Below are 16,741 nucleotides of genomic sequence, written 5' to 3'. Positions count from 1 at the left end.
CCTCCAGGGGAAACAAAACAAACAAAAAAAAACCCCACTTTTTTCTTTTTTTTTTTTTTTTGTTTTGTTTTGGAGGGGAGAAGGCAGGGCAATTGATATTAAGTGACTTGCCCAAGGTCACAATGGCTAGTAAGTTTTAAGTGTCTGAGGATGAATTTGAACTCAGGTCCTCCTGACTCCAGGGCCGGTACTCTATTTATTGAGTCACCTAGCTGGCCCCACCCCCCAAAAAATTCTTTAAACTCCAAGAAACATAGTGAAATTTAACAATTCTAATGATAACAAACTTTTCATGCTATCAAAAAAAAACCTTCAAATTTAACAGAATGTAAGTTCATAGAACACAAGACTATTCTGCACCTACCAGAAACTTCAGGAGGGAGTGGAATTAACATAGTCTGAAAAGCAAAAAAGCTCAAAATACAAAACTGAGTCTAATTCATCAATTAAAAAAGAGGCATTTGAAACATTCCTCTAATACAGTGGCAAAGATTTGTGGTATGTTTCCCTGTTTTATGCTTTTAACTTATTATTTATGTTTAGAAAGAGTTTGGCCTAATGGTCCACACAGGAAAAATTAAGTGGATGAACATCGAATGTCTATTGACTAGATTATGACAATGCAGTTTAGATGGAAAATTTTATAAAGCTTTTCCACCAGCATACATGCATATACAGGCACCCTGTAATTTTCAGGAGAAAGTGAAGCTGTCCTCAAGCATATTGAGTAGAGAATTTCTACTCTCTTGGAGAGAATTTATGGGGTCACTTAAGGATGAGCAGGTATGGATGGGTTCTAATTTGCATCACTGGAAGAACTTTCCAAATCTATGAGATCAGAGACCCATTTGAGCATTTAAGAATTCTTTGCTTTAAAGGGCAGCTAGGTGATATAGTAGACAGAGTACCAGGTCTCTGAGTTCAAATGTGGCCTCAAATACTTACTGGGCAAGTCATTTAACTTTGTTTGCCTCGGTTTCCTCATCTGTAAAATCTGTTGGAGAAGGAAATAACAAACCACTCCAGTATCTTTGCTAAGAAAACCACACTGGGGTCATGAAGAGTCAGACCTAACTGAAAAACAATTGAGCTAAACTGAAAAAAATGTCCTTGAACTCATAGCAGGGAAAAATAAACCAGCTTGCATGAAAGAAGGTATGGAAAGGTACTGAAATATACTTTATTCAACTGTGACTATGATTTTATCAATTTGAGTACTATCTTCAACAATGTGAATCACAATCCTACTCCACATTCTTATCTCATCTGAGTCTTGTCCATGTTTTCCCATAAATTCTCAAAAAAGGCTCACCCCAACAGACTGGAGGCCTTTCAGTATTTTGTACATACCAGTTAAGTACTCAACTACCCATTTGTTGTCCATCACTCTTGCTCTATGACTGCCTTACTTCCTTTTTCAATGATAAAATTCCTGGACAGTATATTTTATGCCATAGTACATACAGCATCATTAGTAATGGGCCACATTATTGTGGCCTAGTCTACTACTAGTAGCACTATGTCTGGCACTTAGTAGGTGTTTAATAAATGCTTGTCTTCCTCCTCCCCTATCTACATTCACCATATGTCTTAACTTTGCCCTTTGCATCTGAATGTTCTTTTTTTTACAGATTATGATATTCCATAATTCACAGCTGTATAGTATCACAAGAAGATGACTTGTTTAAAATATGGAATTTCATAGGGGCTCCACATTTATAGAGAATCTCTTGTTTAGATTCTACGTATAGGACATTTTCCATAATAGTGGTGAACACTTCTGGCAAATAATTTTCTATGTAATGCCTCACTTGATAATAATAGGCAAGCGTATGAATGAACAAAATCATTTCTGAGATTACATCTCTCAAGTATTCTTGTATTATTTTAACATATGTGTGGGAGACATCTTGTTGGAAAAAAGTTGCCTTAGTTTTTTTTATTAGTCAAATGTTTATTTGTAATTCTGTAATCACTAAAAACAAATCAAAGTGAATCTCTCAATTAATTTTGTATGAAGTTGTGGCTGGATGGAAAAAAATTATAAAAGCTGCAAAAGTTTGCTTGTATGGTTTTCATTTTTTCTTCAAGAATAACCAATATATTTGTTACCCAAGGATATCATCACATTTTCAAAGAGAGAGATGAGAAAATTGGAATATGGCTTGATAGTTGCCAATGTCCTTTCAACTATTTTTGAAGGCAGCATGATATCACAGTGGATAGCGCTCAGGATGTTCAGGAATTTTGAATCCCACTGGGTTTGAATCTCAGTTCAGCTACTTGCAAAGTTCATTTCAAATCTTAAATTGCTATGTAAATATGAGCTATTACTATGATTTCTCTGGTAACAAGAATGCCATCCATGACTTTTTTCTTATTCCTTTTTGTAACTACTCCTTCAGGTACAATCAAACCTACAGTACTTTTTTTTTTGCTTTTTGGAGGGCAATTGGGGTTAAGTAACTTGCCCAAGGTTACATGGCTAGTTTTTCTGTGTGGGTGTTAAGTGTCTGAGGCTGGAACTGAACTTGGGTCCTCCTGACTCTGGGGCCAGCACTTTACTCACTGCGCCACCTAGCCGCCCTTAAATGATGGCTTATTGTTTTGGGGTTTTTTTTGCTTTTTTGGAGGGCAGTAGGGGTTAAGTGACTTGCCCGAGGTCACACGGCTACTATTTGTGTTAAGTGTCTGTGGCCAGATTTGAACTCAGGTCCTCCTGACTCTAGGGCCGGTGCTCTATTCACTGTGCCAACTAGCCGCCCCAGTACTTTCAAAATTACATCTGTTCCAGCATGGAATTCTTCTTCCTGTTCCTGGGTTGGTCCACCTGCTCTTCTCAACTTCATCTCATATGTCTTCCTCAGAAAATACAGAATACTAAGTTATTGGAGTCTAAACTCAGTGATAGTTGCACTGTTATCAGTGAATTAATCAATGAAAAGATGACTACAGAAAGTTGTACAAAAAGCTGTACAGAAAGTCATTTTCTGTCCACTTGCTACTGTCCTAATAACTTAATCTATAAATGCTTTTTGAATGATCTGGTCTAATTAAGCTTCACACCACACTTTCTATTTACTTATGCTTGTGCTTTGTGCTATGGTGGGGGGAGGGGTGCTATAGATATCCACCAACTTCTTCAAAATGTTCAGAGATGCCAACAAAGCCCTGCCTTCCCCAACTAGCTCATCCATCTCCCTCTGCTCCAATACTATCCTCCTTGCCTAACTGGCCTAAAATGCCATGTCTTAGAGTCAAAGATCAACTCAAAGTTGAGGACAAAAAAAGATTAGGGAGCACGGGAGGTGACAGAAAATAACTATTAAAGCATGTTGCTATCTGAGAAGGGAAAAGAACAGAAGAGAAAGGGAGGCTTCCCCATTTAAAACATTATTATCCGTGACTACTTCAGCACAGATTTAAGTAGGTCATCTCGTTGTCACTTTAGAAACAAAGAGTATGGAATTGAAAGGAGGATGGGCAGTGAGTACGTTTTGATGGGAGGGAGGAAAGGTTCAGAGCCTGGGATGCAGGCCTTGATGCCAGCATCACAGCAATAGGCTTGGATTAGCCAAGGACATCATTGATTCAACATACATCTGTTAAGTGCAGAGTTATCCGTTAGGTTCTGGGAGAAATCCAGTTTAGCAAAGACACGGCCCCTGCCTTCCTGGAGGTCTTCCAGTTTTGCTGCTCTGTGTGCAGGCTAGCATCTACAAGCTCTACCAGAGCTGGCCAAGTAGAACAGAAAAGCATGGATATGATTGTAGACAGTCTTGGGAGGTTACCTTTCAGATCTGCCTCTGTTGAGAAGGTGGGTGACCTGGACTAATGAGATCTGAATGTTTTCAACCAAAAAGATAGGTAGGAAAGTAATTTGTTCTTAAGAAATGTCTTGACTTCAAGTTCAAAGTTTTGTTTTTGTTTTGTAGGATTACCTTTTATTTTGTATCTTTAATTTTCAATGCTATTAGCAAAATGTTCACTATAACATGAACTTTTTTCTCTTATATCTATTTATATGTAGAATATAGATATTTTATGAGTAATTAAACTGCATTAAGAAATTGAGAACAAAACTTTGTGAAGAGCATAAAACTTTATAACACATTGTTAGGTTTACTAAATAAAAGGTAATCCTACAAAAAAAGTTTTTTTAAACAGAACCCCAGAAATCAGTTTTTAAACATGGACCAATCTCTGGCTCTGTTCCTAGCACCATTTTTTTTAACTTTGAGAAGAAACTTGGGCACAGTCATATACTTATTTCTCAATTTCCTTGTGCTTAATTTTAACCTGAATATTTTAAACTAGAGATATTTAAGTCATCCTTTTACATTAGCAATCTTCCCAAAATGAGTTCAGTGGGGAAATAATTTGAGATCAAGATTTTTAAGGGATTCATCCTTCATTGTGAGTATAGATTGAGTCTTGAATTTTATAGAGAAAAATTCAAATCAACATATCCTAAAATATATAATATATTACCCCAATAGCCTTCCTCATGCTTGCAGATAGTTCTTATTTCTAAACTAAATCTCATTTGCTGAAATTTAAGCTTGAAGCACTGAGAAGCCAGGGTGACTGGGACTTGAGCCCAGGAGTTATGGACTTGGAAGTAGAATCATGATCTATAGGAACCAATGTGGTCAAAGGAGAAGGGATTATGCCCACCACATGTTGGGAAAATAATTTGTATATTTGTGATTATACCTTTCAAAGTAAATATTTCTGTGTAAAAGCTAATCTGACTGTAAAGTTTACAGTGTAAATGGCTAATGGAGCTGAGGGGCAGGGGACCACCCCTTGCAATTGAGAGAACACTTCTGGTAGAGACTGAAGTTATTTGCAGAAAGCCTATACACTCACCAATCCCCTTAAGTGTTCCAGAGAACCCCAGGAGTGTGGTGAAAATAAAATTTATCTGGTCTTCACACAGCGAGGGCAGGGTAGTCTGTGTTAGTTACAAATGTTATATCCTACCCCCTCCCCAAATAGAATACAGGTTTCTGAAAGCAGGGATACACATCCTCAGCATCTTAGGCCCTGACTGGAGAGGAAAGAGAACAGAGAGGAGAATTCCTTCCAGATCCTTCACCATTTACAGAAGGTATCTGGGGAATTCGCCTCATCATTTCCCACCCTGCTACTTTCCTAACTTCATCATCTCCAGAAACCCTTCATTCTGCAAGATGAAATCAACTAGGGAACTCTCACCTCCTCACATAAATTCCCACACTAACTGGCTGGGCTTCAGGACTTCATCACGCCAGTGACTTGCCTGCCTTCCCCTGGTCAGCTTCTTTTTATATGTTGTCTCCCCCATGTGACTGTAAAGTCCTTGAGGTCAGGGACACTCTTCTGCCTTTCTTTGTATCTCCAGAGCTTAATACAGTTCTTGGCACACAGCAGGTGCTTAATAAATATCTATTGACTACTAATTATTTATTGACTATTAATTATTATTGTACTATTATTACACTCCAAAGAAATGGAAACAAGGGGTTCTGTGTCAAACAATGAGCATTCAAATACTTGTTCATTAGAGCTCACCTTTGTTTCTAAAGAAGTATTCTCTCTTTGTAGTACTTTATATGCTGTGGAAAAAAAATGTCTGTCTTCTCTTTCCCCTTGAAGATTTTGAATTTTATTAAAAAGATACAAAAGCTCTGACTGTGATCTTTGTAATTCCTGATTAAGAAATGAAAATATTTAGTAGAATAAAATAAGACTATTTCCTCATATATAATATATAAGGTTTTATAAAATAGAATTCTTAAAATTATCCCAATGAGAGATTTATTATCCTTCTAATACATTTTGCTGGCAAAGCCCTCTCTTAATCACTGGTTCAAGAATTGCTCAAAATCAACTATCAAAACCATTATTTTCCCAAGTTTTTAAAACTTATAAATTATAGAAAAGATTATCTGAAGCCCTGGATGTTATTTTTTTGCTATCCTAAAATAACTTAACAAAACATTTTAACTCAATTGTCAGAATTCAATCAACACCTCCTTGTAGTTCTTTCCATTCAGGTGCTCATTACAGTCCCCTATTTCTATGATGATACAACAAATAACATGATGCTTGACAGATGGTGAGGATGGGTAAAGGGAGAGTCAGTTTGGGGCACCAACTTTATGGTGGGGATAAAACTTAAGAAAGTAATAAAGTTGATAAAAATCATGCATCAGAGTATCAGAACTTCACAAGCATATATAATGTGCATTTCTGGGGTAAAAAATTTTAATATCTCTGAAATTCTGAGATCAGAGTGCTAGGGCAAACTGTAGGGGAGGTAATGAGGCAGCCGCACAACTAGCACTGTATCTATGGACCCCAGGTGGGAAGATGCATCTGGGGCTGTCAGCCTGAAATCAGTCAGGTTTGGCTTCAAAAGAAACTTCTCAGACTCTGACTTAAATGAAGTCATTTCCTGGTTTGTCCTCAAATGCAGATTATTCATCCTGACAGACTTTTCCAAGATGACAGGACAAAATGCTTAAAAAAAAAAAAAAAAGAGGAGTGGCCCTATTAATACAGGACAGTAGGCAACACCAATACACTACAATAATGAGAGCAGACCACTCAATGGACTGTTGTGCAGCTGTGCAGTTCAGGGAACTAAGTTAAAGAATACTGGATCCAGTCCATTGTTATTATTAACAATATATCTTCTATATACTTCTCATTTTATGAGTCATTCAAGAGAAATAAAACAGTGAATTTTCTAAGCAAGAAAATGTGATGTGTCCAATAATTTATTTAATGGCAAAATACCTGACTTTCAGCCTGCAAAACTTTCTGTGCCTTTTTAAGGTCAGATGACAATTGTTTTCTCCATGCTTTTTCTTCTGACAACTTACTTTCAAGTACTTCAATTTCTTCTTGGTTCATTATCACTATCTGTAAAAATGATCTTTCATCATAAATTCTATCCACAAAACACAGGTTTCTTCCAACAAATGCTGAAGTTAAATACATACTACCTAAGCTTCACAATCAGCTTATTAAGAAAAAATTGGCTTATACTACCCAAATTTATTTGCATCATAAAGTCAAATTAATTTACAATTTTCTTAAAAATTGCCAAGTGGACCTATTTTTTTTTGTCAGGAGAGCACAACATTCTCTCCTCAACTAGAAAAGCTACTTGGGGAAATAATTAGTTAACTGCTCCATGTAAACAGAACAAGAACAAAGGGAACCAGAGAGTACTAGAGTATATTTTCATTAAATTCAAAGAACCACAGCAATACCCCATCTCCACTCCAAGTACACAACTGTCAAGTAAATCAAACAATGCAGGCAGGTGCAAGGACAGAGTAACAAAGTCTGCCAGTAAATCTTTTTCTAGATGGCACTGAAACCCAGCCCTGGTATCTCTCTATGTGCACCCTACAGAGGCACCTCCAAACCCCCTCTTTTAAGTAAGTACATTTTTAATTAGCTGTCCTCCACAAAGGTTGGTGAATTGTTGACTGAAGGGCAGAGCCCTGATTTTTCTTTTTCCTAATTTCTAACATTCAGCCAGGGATCAAACCTGTGCAGTTCTTACCTCTTGGAAGTCTTCTGCTTTTGTAACAGTTTCTTGACTTTTCATAACGGTTTCTCTTTTGCCTTCTTGTATTTTGGATAACTCAGTCTTTAAGCTGGAGATCTTAACCCAAATAAATCACAGGTAAAAATACCTATATTTGTTATTTAAATTCAATAAACAGTATTTGAGCACACACTAAATTCCAACTTTGAGAAAATGAGACAGAATCCAAAGCTACACACATTCCCTAACTGTTGACTAATCTTATGCTACTCCACAGCGATTCTCTCCTGCTAACAAACCCTGTCTCCCACTTGACTTTGGGTCCTTAGCTGATGTGTTCTGGGGCCCGGCCCAGACTGTCCAGTTTTGGAGTCTTTGCTGCCGTTTATCAGCTGGGACCCAAAGGGAAGGAGTGGAAAAGGAGATATCATCAGTAACGGCCAGATCTTTGCATTCTAATCCCAACTCTGACTTTGGTTGCTTTGCACAAGCTGCTATTTCTCTGAATCTCTGAAGTTCAGCAATAATACTTACTTCAAGAATCTGTGATTTCATCAGTGTGGATAGGCAGATTACAAAACCTCTATGCCTTAGTAGATGGTCTTCATGAGTTGCTATGGCCAAAACAATACTTCACCTGGTGGCCAACCTTCTGGTGATAAGCCTCTCTGAATCTTAGCTAGGATGGCTCTCAGACAAAAGACACAGCCATCCAGGTCCATATACAAAGTCTTTCCAGCTTGATAGGCCTGTCACTAATCTACTGGAATAGCCTTCAAGACCCCCAAGGTCACCTCCATGAGGCATCAGAATAGGACTTCATCAGAAATTCAGCATTAATAAGATAGGGGAGAAAATTCTCAGTTGATGAATGAGGAAATGTGGAAAAGTCAATGCCTAAAAAATACTATTTTAAAAACTGTCACTAAAAGGTAAGTATAAAAGCTACAAATGTTTAAAATCTTATTGTCTTAGAATAGTCAGAGATATGGCCAAGAGGCCTATTTAGAAATATTACTGATGTCTTATGTATACTGCACAATTATTTGATACTTAAGAAGATAAATTTTCATTGTGACAATTTTTCCCACATATCAAATAGCATAGGTACAGGGAGATAGATGCCTCTGCATATCTATAGTGTGGTGTCAATGGGTGCTAATCTCAGCTCTGGCATTAACTTACTGTGTAACCTCAGATGGTTCATTTACATTCCCTGGGTCTCAGAGGTTTCCTCATCTCTTTAACAAGAGAATTTGACTAGATAACCTTTAAGGGACTTTTCATCTTGACCACACTCTAGATTGGGATGGAGACCCTGCAGCCTTGAGGCCACATGTGGCCCTCTAGATCTCAAATGTGACCCTTTGACTGAATTCAAACCTCACAAAAGTCCCTTAATAAAAGGATTTGTTCTGTAAAACCTGAACTCAGTCAAAGGGCACACCCAAGGACCTAGAAGGCCACATATGGCCTCAAGGTCACAGGTCCCCCTCCCTGTTTAGATATTGAATGAATACCTCTATTTACCTCAATCTCATCACTACACTGACTGAGACACATGGAGAACATATGGGGAAAACACTGACTTGGAAAAAGAAAGCTTATTCAACAAATGTCTTTGACACACCAAGAACAGCTGTATTTTAAGCAACTTATAGTTCATGAGGCCAAAAGATAAAGCAGGAAAATTTAGCAAAAGGGCAGCAAAGAATGGATAGCAGTGGGTTATCATAATGTCTGAAGTATAGCTGAAGGTAGCCCACCTCACTTTTCAGCAGAGCAAAGAAAGTGGAAGGTCAGTGCCCTTGCAGGGCAATTTGTCTCATCAGTTGGGGGTAGACACCAATGGCTCAAGAGAGAGGATAACAGCTCAGAATTCTATGCTCTGAATGTTCCACTGTCCTTTCTCACACACAGGAAGGACAGTAGACCCCTATTGGGGCATGGATAAGGTCTCTGGTGCCACAATATTGTTCAAGCTGAGACTATCATCCTTACAACAAGAAACCCACATTTGAATAGCACCATCAAATGTAAGTGTTATATCTCTGATAAATATTCAATATCCAAAATTTACAAGAAATTGACATAAATATATTACTAATAATAGTTCACTAATAGAGAAGTGGTCAAAGGATTTGAACAATAGTTTTCAAATGAAACACAAATTATAAATAGCCACCTGAAAAAAATGTTCAAAATCACAAATAATCTAAGAAATGGATAAACACAACACTAAAATGCCAAACCTCAACCCTATACTATATTATAGGCTATCAATGAAACAATAAGACTCATCATTGGACTGGTTGTGGGCAGGCATGCTGGTAGAGCTGTGAACCAGCTCATGTGATCCAGAAAACAGTTTAGAATTAAGCAAGAAAAGATGCTAAATTGTTGCTATTCTGACAAAGAAATATTACTATTGGGACCATATCCTAACGAAATTTTTGACAGCCATTAAAAAAACCCCACACATTGTGAAAAAGGTTCATGGATAACCAAAGAGAAAAAACAGAATATGTGACCAACAATTTAGGAATTATGAACAAATTATTTGTATATGAACTCAATGAAGTTTAACTATTCTGTAAAGCAGAAGTATTATGAAAGAGTGTGAGAAGCATGGGAAGACAAATAAATAGATGCAGAGTGAAGAAAGGTAACCAAAGGAACAATAGACACAATGACTGTTATAATCAAAGGCAGCATGGGGGAGAGGGGGAGGGAGGGGAAGTCTTGTCAAATAACAATGATCAGTTGTAGAAACTGCCAAAATTAAAGGACTCATTCTTCCAATGTGTTAATAATGCAGGACCAAAATGTTTTCTTGAAGAATGTTCTTTGTAAAGGGGTTTGTATGGATGTTAAGTTAGGAAGTATCACATTAAGACAAAACATATCAATTTATTTAAAAAAAACAAAAGTAAAAAATAAATTTCTCTAATTTTAGTGTTTGCTACTCAACTGTTCACAATTCCTTGAATTTCATAGTTCTATTAAGCTCAAACCCAGGACAAATTCAGTGACTTGCCATTAGAGACTCAACATAACAGCAGTAAAATTGGAGTATCGGACTTTGAGACAATGCCAGAAGTTTGAGCTGTGCAATATACCAGTCTGTCACAGATCCCAAATATGGCATCAAGAATTATGTATTACTCAAAGAAAATCACTCTAAAGCCATGAAAGCTTGGCATGATGACTTTGGACAAATAGCGTAAGAAAGGACTCTAGAGCTGGTAAGAAATAGATTTTATAGACCTCAGATGACAGTAGATAGCAAATAGAAATGAGAGACTTATGCTAGTTGTGTGTGAAGAAAAGTACTAGGAACTCATGTGAATATTTAGAGAACAGAAATACTAGTGAAACTTTGGAATTTGTCTGCATTTATTTCCTGTTTCTGGAATGAGACAGCAAGAACATAAGCCATATATTTGTGGTAACTTCATAAGATATTCACAGGTATACCTAAACAGGAATCAGAAAGTTTCCACGGTTGTTAAAGTACCATGGGAGAAATATGTTTGCCAAGATCCATTGAGACAAAGGCATTCCATCAGAAATGCTGCTGCTAACTTGAAACCCTACCTATTGATGTTTGGGTTTTAGAGTTTCTGAAGATGGACAGATTGCAGTCATTCATAATAAGTATCTCTCTTAACTGATCAGGAAGGTGAAGGAAGCTTATTGCCTAGCTACAACTTCAACCCAAAAGAAGAAATAAATTACAATATAATATCCAAGTTGTCCAGACTTTGAACAAGGTGACAGAGTTTTGCTAAAAAATCTTGGTGCTCATGAGACACTCAAGTTAAATCACTGGAAAGCTACTCCATATCTACTTGTAAAGAGATGCATAATTTGCCTTTTTACAAAATGGCCCCAGAGACTAGTTGAAGCCCTGCAAAAACCACAGTCTCTTAGTACCAATTAATGAGTTAGCTAAGCTCCCTGATAGGCAGTTGGAGATTTCTGGACACTCAGCTTGGCAAACACTAAACATGAGACTGCTTGAACCAGATTAAAAACCTCTAAGAGAGACATTTCACATGAAGATGACTATGTACTATACAGCCCAACAAACAGTTCAAATAATGGAAGAGGGCAAATCCAAAAGTAGATACCTTTTCTGTCTAGTTCTTCAGCTATACAGACCCCTAGGATATAGATATACCTTTAAGTACATAGTACCACTCTCTGCCAGCCTTGGCCCTCTACAAGTTGAGAGTTAGACAGAGAAGACTATAGTTCTTATGAGAATTATGATCAGCCCATACTATCAACTATCAACTAGCACAGGTATGGGGGAAAAGACATGTCAGAAGACTGTAGGAGAACAGGGAATAACTGATAAGTAACCAGATTAATTTATTATGTCCCAGGTGAAACTAGTGAAATGTTCCAAATGTAACCATATGGTAATGCTAATATTAGCCCATGTAATGAGTGACATGCATGTAACTGCATATGTTCATTAATGTACATGTTAATAATTGCATATTTAAGTGTGCTTTTATTATTTTTGTAATCATGTTCATCCGCTTTGCTTTGATACACTGTATATTACAGCTATATTAATCTATAAATTATGCCTAGTTTTGTTGTTTATTTCTGAATGTAATTATATTTATATTTTTTAGTATTTTATAGGTCTATTGATATTACTATTATATACCTACTAATGTTGCTATTCCTTTAATTTTGTTTGTTAAAAATATTTGTGATAGATGGGTATCCATGTACTTCTGTAACATATGCATATAACCTGAATATAATTTGGATCTGTAGTCACTAAAACAAAATGACAAGTGATGATTTGCATTGTGCTGTCTGTTGCATGTGTTGTAGATGGCATCAGCGGTGATTACCTGGGATGCTGAGTTAATCATCCTTATTCTATTAAGGGCTATTATATATTTTGATGCTCTGCTGTATAATTCCAAGTTTACTATAGCTGATTTGTAAGGGATTACAAACTTTAAATCCTGATTGAGAATGTAATAGTCAGAGAAAGGCATGAACTGGCTGTCCAGTGAGGGTGGATACTTGGCTAAGGACCCTGGGAGTTGTCTTTTCGTGGTCTCAGAAGAGACAGAACTAGTATGTAGTTGGGTTTGGACTGTGCAAGGGTCACTTACGCCAGTTTGGGAAGTATTCTAACTACCTGGAAGGAAGATGAAAGCAGAAAGAGCAACAGAGGGAAGACATTTTCTGGGAGACTGACTCTAGTCCCTGTAGCAGCTGAAGCTTCTTTGCCTGCTGTTCATCACATAAAGAGAACCCTGCCAGGAACCCAAGAGCTGTGCCTGTCCACTCAGAAAAGCTGCAGGGACCAGTGTCCTACTGCTGCCTCTACACAGTCAGCTTTGTTTACTGTTCAGTGTTTCTTCGCTCTTTTATATTTGCCAACTGGTTGCTTATTTTCCAATGGTGTCTTGCTAGATAAAGACAACTTTGCTACATCCTGAATTAATCTTTGCTATAGGGAAGGACAAGGGAGAAAGCTGATGGATAACTGACCATACAGAATTCAACTGGCTGGAAAACAATTCCTTCCTGGCGATCAAAAAGATCACCTGGGGGCTCAGAGCTTTTTATGAGTTTTATTAATAATTTCTATTTCTAAGCTTTCTAATTCTGTGGAGAAAAGAAGGAAAATGAAACTAGTAACCTTGCCCTGGGCTAAAATTTCTTTATCTCCTTTCTGACTGAAAATAGAGATGGAGAACTCCCAGATCACTTTGAATATAAGGACCTTTGGCCTCTAGTTTCTACTCCACCCAGGAGAGAGGGTAAAGGGAATAGAGGTGGGATCACCTCCTGAGACTGACTTATGGTCAGGAAGAATCATTTCCAGTCATCTTGCCCACTCCCCAGGTCCCTACCTCCCTGCACATTCCCCCTGGTCCACCCACCAAAAGGAAGGGGGGAAAGTGATCTTTCACTAAATTGCCTTTCATAGTGACATTTCTTGGGCAATACTTTCCTTATTAATAAAACTTCCTTTTGATATATAATAAGTGGGCTTATTTGTACCATAGAGTGATGAATTTTAAGCCACAGAAACTTCTCAAAACACTCTCTCCTAAATTTATGGGGGTCCTACCTCTGTGTCTGGGGAGGGGGTACACATACCAATGAAATCACAGGTCTTTGAAGAACTGGAGTAGATATGGCTTGTCCCGTTAAGAAATTTCCCCCAGATTTCTAGGTGGGCTTTGATTCAGAAGAAGTGCAAAGCTCCCAAAGTTAACCTGAGCACTTGGTACTATGTGCATCTCCAGCAGGAAATTTTGTTATACATGGAGGTAAACAGTATGGGGTTGAACTATTTTTTTCGTTATGGGAACAGTATAATAATTTATATTATGGAGTACAGGTTGAGGCATATAATATTTTACTTCATTTTCCATGGCTTATATAGAAATGTTTTGTATGACTCACATTTATAATGGGTATAATATTACTTGCCTTCTCAAAGGGTGGGGAAGGGGTCAAAGGAGAGAGGATTTTTCATTCAAAAATTTTTAAATGAATGTTAATAATTTTGAAATATGTATATATACATATATATAAAATGTCTTTTTTCCTTTCTTCCCTGTGGTTGGGACACCAAAAGTCACCCAATTAGGAAGTTAATTAGGTGTGAGTATAATTAAAGAATGGGTAACTGAGTTCTGTCTAGAGTACCCAGGTAGGAGAATACCAAGTTGGTTGGCAGTGTTCGAGGAAGAAGGATGACACTTTATTGACACATCACTTGAAGGCAAGAGGATACTCCAGGGCACCAGGAAGAACCATGACAATCAAAAATTCAGACAGGAACCACATGATGGGATTAGCTAATAGGCTATGGAATTTACCAATTTCTATTGAATGGTTTTACATGCATATTTGATTGCCTTATTCCTATATATTATTAGTATTTTTTTTATGAATAAACCTTAAACACACACATCTGTGGTGTGGAGTGTGTAGCAGTAGGGAGAACAAAAGAAAAGGGGGGCAGGCAGTGGTGGAAGGGGATATTGGCAGTGGCAAAAGGCAGCAGAAAAGTAATTAAATGATTGGGTACATTAGATCTCTGAACCCAAACTGGTTGAAGGACCACAAAAGTCCTTAAAGACTTAATATTTTGAGCCCAAGTTTAGACACCAACAAGGTTTAGAATACACTAAGGAGACCTGGGGAAAATTCTCCTGGGTACTCATTCCCTAGAAAGCTGAGGTCTTCAACAGGCCTAAGACTAGAGTGATCTTTCAAACAATGATTTTAGAAGTACTGGGTCAACTGAAAATAATACGTGCATTTTTCTTCTTTTCTGACATACTTTCCTTTGAAGTTTTTCAATATGATATTCAAACTGTTTTCTCTCTTCCTTGGTTTGATTTTGAGTCTCTCCCAAAAGAAGTTCTAATTCTTCATTCCGTTCTACTAAGTATTCATGTTCCTGCTTAAGCTTCTGGAACTTGTGAAGAAGGTCTGTATGCTTGCACTTTTGGTCTTCAATCATCTTTTTATATCTATAACAAAAATGGAAGGACCTAATGAAGTTGCACCAAGCACAAAGTATCCTCATATCAAGCACAAATGTCTACTTTAAAAAAAAATTAAATTGGCTTATTTACTTTTAGTTTACAACATTCAGTTCCACAGTCCCTTGAATTTCAAATTTTCTTCCCCCTCTTTCTCCACCCCTCCCCCCCATCATGGCAGCATGCACTCAAATATAGGACCTACAAATATCTTCACATTAATCATTAGTCAGGTTGTAAAGAAGGATTATAACTGATGGAATGATCAGTGGGAAAGAGGAAACAAAACAAAACAAAACCAGAAAAAGAAACACAGCAATCTGCATTCAGACTCCATATCTCTTTCTCGGTTGTGGATCTCTTTTTCAATCATGAGTCTTTTGGAGTTGTTTTATAACCTTGCATTGCTGAGAGGAGCCCAATCTATTGAAGTTAGTCATCATACATATGTTGTGTCTGTGAGTATGTACAGATTTCTCCTGGTTCTGCTCTTCTCAGCATCAGTTTATATAAGTCTCTCCAAGTTATTATGAAGTCCATCTGCTCCTCATTTCTTATAGCATAGTAGTATTCCATTACATTCATATACCACAACTTGTTCAGTCATTCCCCAATTGATGGGCATCCCCTTGATTTTCAATTCTTTACCATCACAAAAAGAGCTGCTATAAATATTTTTGTACATACGGGTCCTCCTCCCACTTCTCTGATCTCTTTGGGATAGAACCCTAGAAGTGGTATTGCTGAATCAAAGGGTATGCACTTATTTATAGCCCTTTGGGCATAGTTCTAGATTGCTCTCCAAAATGGCTGGATCAGTTCACAACTCCACCAATAATGCATTAGTGTTCCAATTTGTTGACATCATCTCCAGCATTTATTATTTTCCTGTTTTGTCATCTTAGCCAATCTGGTTGGTGAGATGTGGTACCTCACAGTTGTTTTGATTTGCCTTTCTCTAATCACTAGTGATTTAGAACATTTTTTCATATGCTTATAGATATCTTAAATTTCATCTTCTGAGAACTGCTTGTTCATATCCTTTAACCATTTATCAATTGGGGAATGGCTTGTATTCTTATAGATTTGACTCAATTCTTTGTATATTTTAGAAATGAGGCCTTTATCAGAGACATTAGTTGTAAAAATTATTTCCCAATTTCCCACTTCCCTCTTAATCTTGGTAACATTGGCTTTATTTGTACAGAAGCTTTTCAATGTAATGTAATCAAAATTATCCATTTTGAATTTTTTAATGCTCTCTAACTCTTGTTTCATCATGAAGTCTTTCCCTCTCCATAGATCTGACAGGTAAACTATCCCTTGCTCTCCCAGATTGCTTACAGTATCAACCTTTATACCTAGATCATGCACCCATTTATACTTGACTTTGGTGTACAGTATTAGATATTGGTCTATGCCCAATTTCTGCCATACTGTGTTCCAGTTTTCCCAGCAGTTTTTGTCACATAGTGTGTTCTAATCCCAATAACTGGGGTCTTTAGGTTTATGAAACACTAGATTACTATTGTCATTGGCTGCTGAGTCTCATGCACCCAATCTATTCCATTGGTCCACTACTCTATTCCTCAGCCAGTACCAAGTAGTTTTGATGAATGCTGCTTTATAATACAGATTAAAATCTGGT

At 37.3% G+C, this 16,741-nt stretch overlaps 1 protein-coding gene across 1 annotated transcript in view; it reads right to left on the bottom strand.

Moving 5' to 3' along the window:
* Nucleotides 1–16,741, bottom strand: part of LOC138146343 (phosphopantothenate--cysteine ligase-like) — a 208,870-nt gene that overhangs the window by 97,946 nt on the left and 94,183 nt on the right. The window contains exons 11-14 of the mRNA XM_069068159.1: nucleotides 14,889–15,081; nucleotides 7,565–7,666; nucleotides 6,787–6,912; nucleotides 5,557–5,694 (exon numbers count right to left, since the gene is read on the bottom strand). Of these exons, the coding sequence (XP_068924260.1) occupies nucleotides 5,557–5,694; nucleotides 6,787–6,912; nucleotides 7,565–7,666; nucleotides 14,889–15,081 (559 nt within the window). The remainder of the gene's footprint in view (nucleotides 1–5,556; nucleotides 5,695–6,786; nucleotides 6,913–7,564; nucleotides 7,667–14,888; nucleotides 15,082–16,741) is intronic.

Source organism: Petaurus breviceps, unplaced genomic scaffold (assembly GCF_028583685.1).
Source record: "Petaurus breviceps papuanus isolate PSGF00001 unplaced genomic scaffold, PetGlider_PUasm1.0 90760, whole genome shotgun sequence".
Classification (NCBI taxonomy): Eukaryota; Metazoa; Chordata; class Mammalia; order Diprotodontia; family Petauridae; genus Petaurus; species Petaurus breviceps.
Note: the sequence above shows the minus strand (reverse complement) of the source record. Positions and strands in the feature narration are given on the sequence as shown.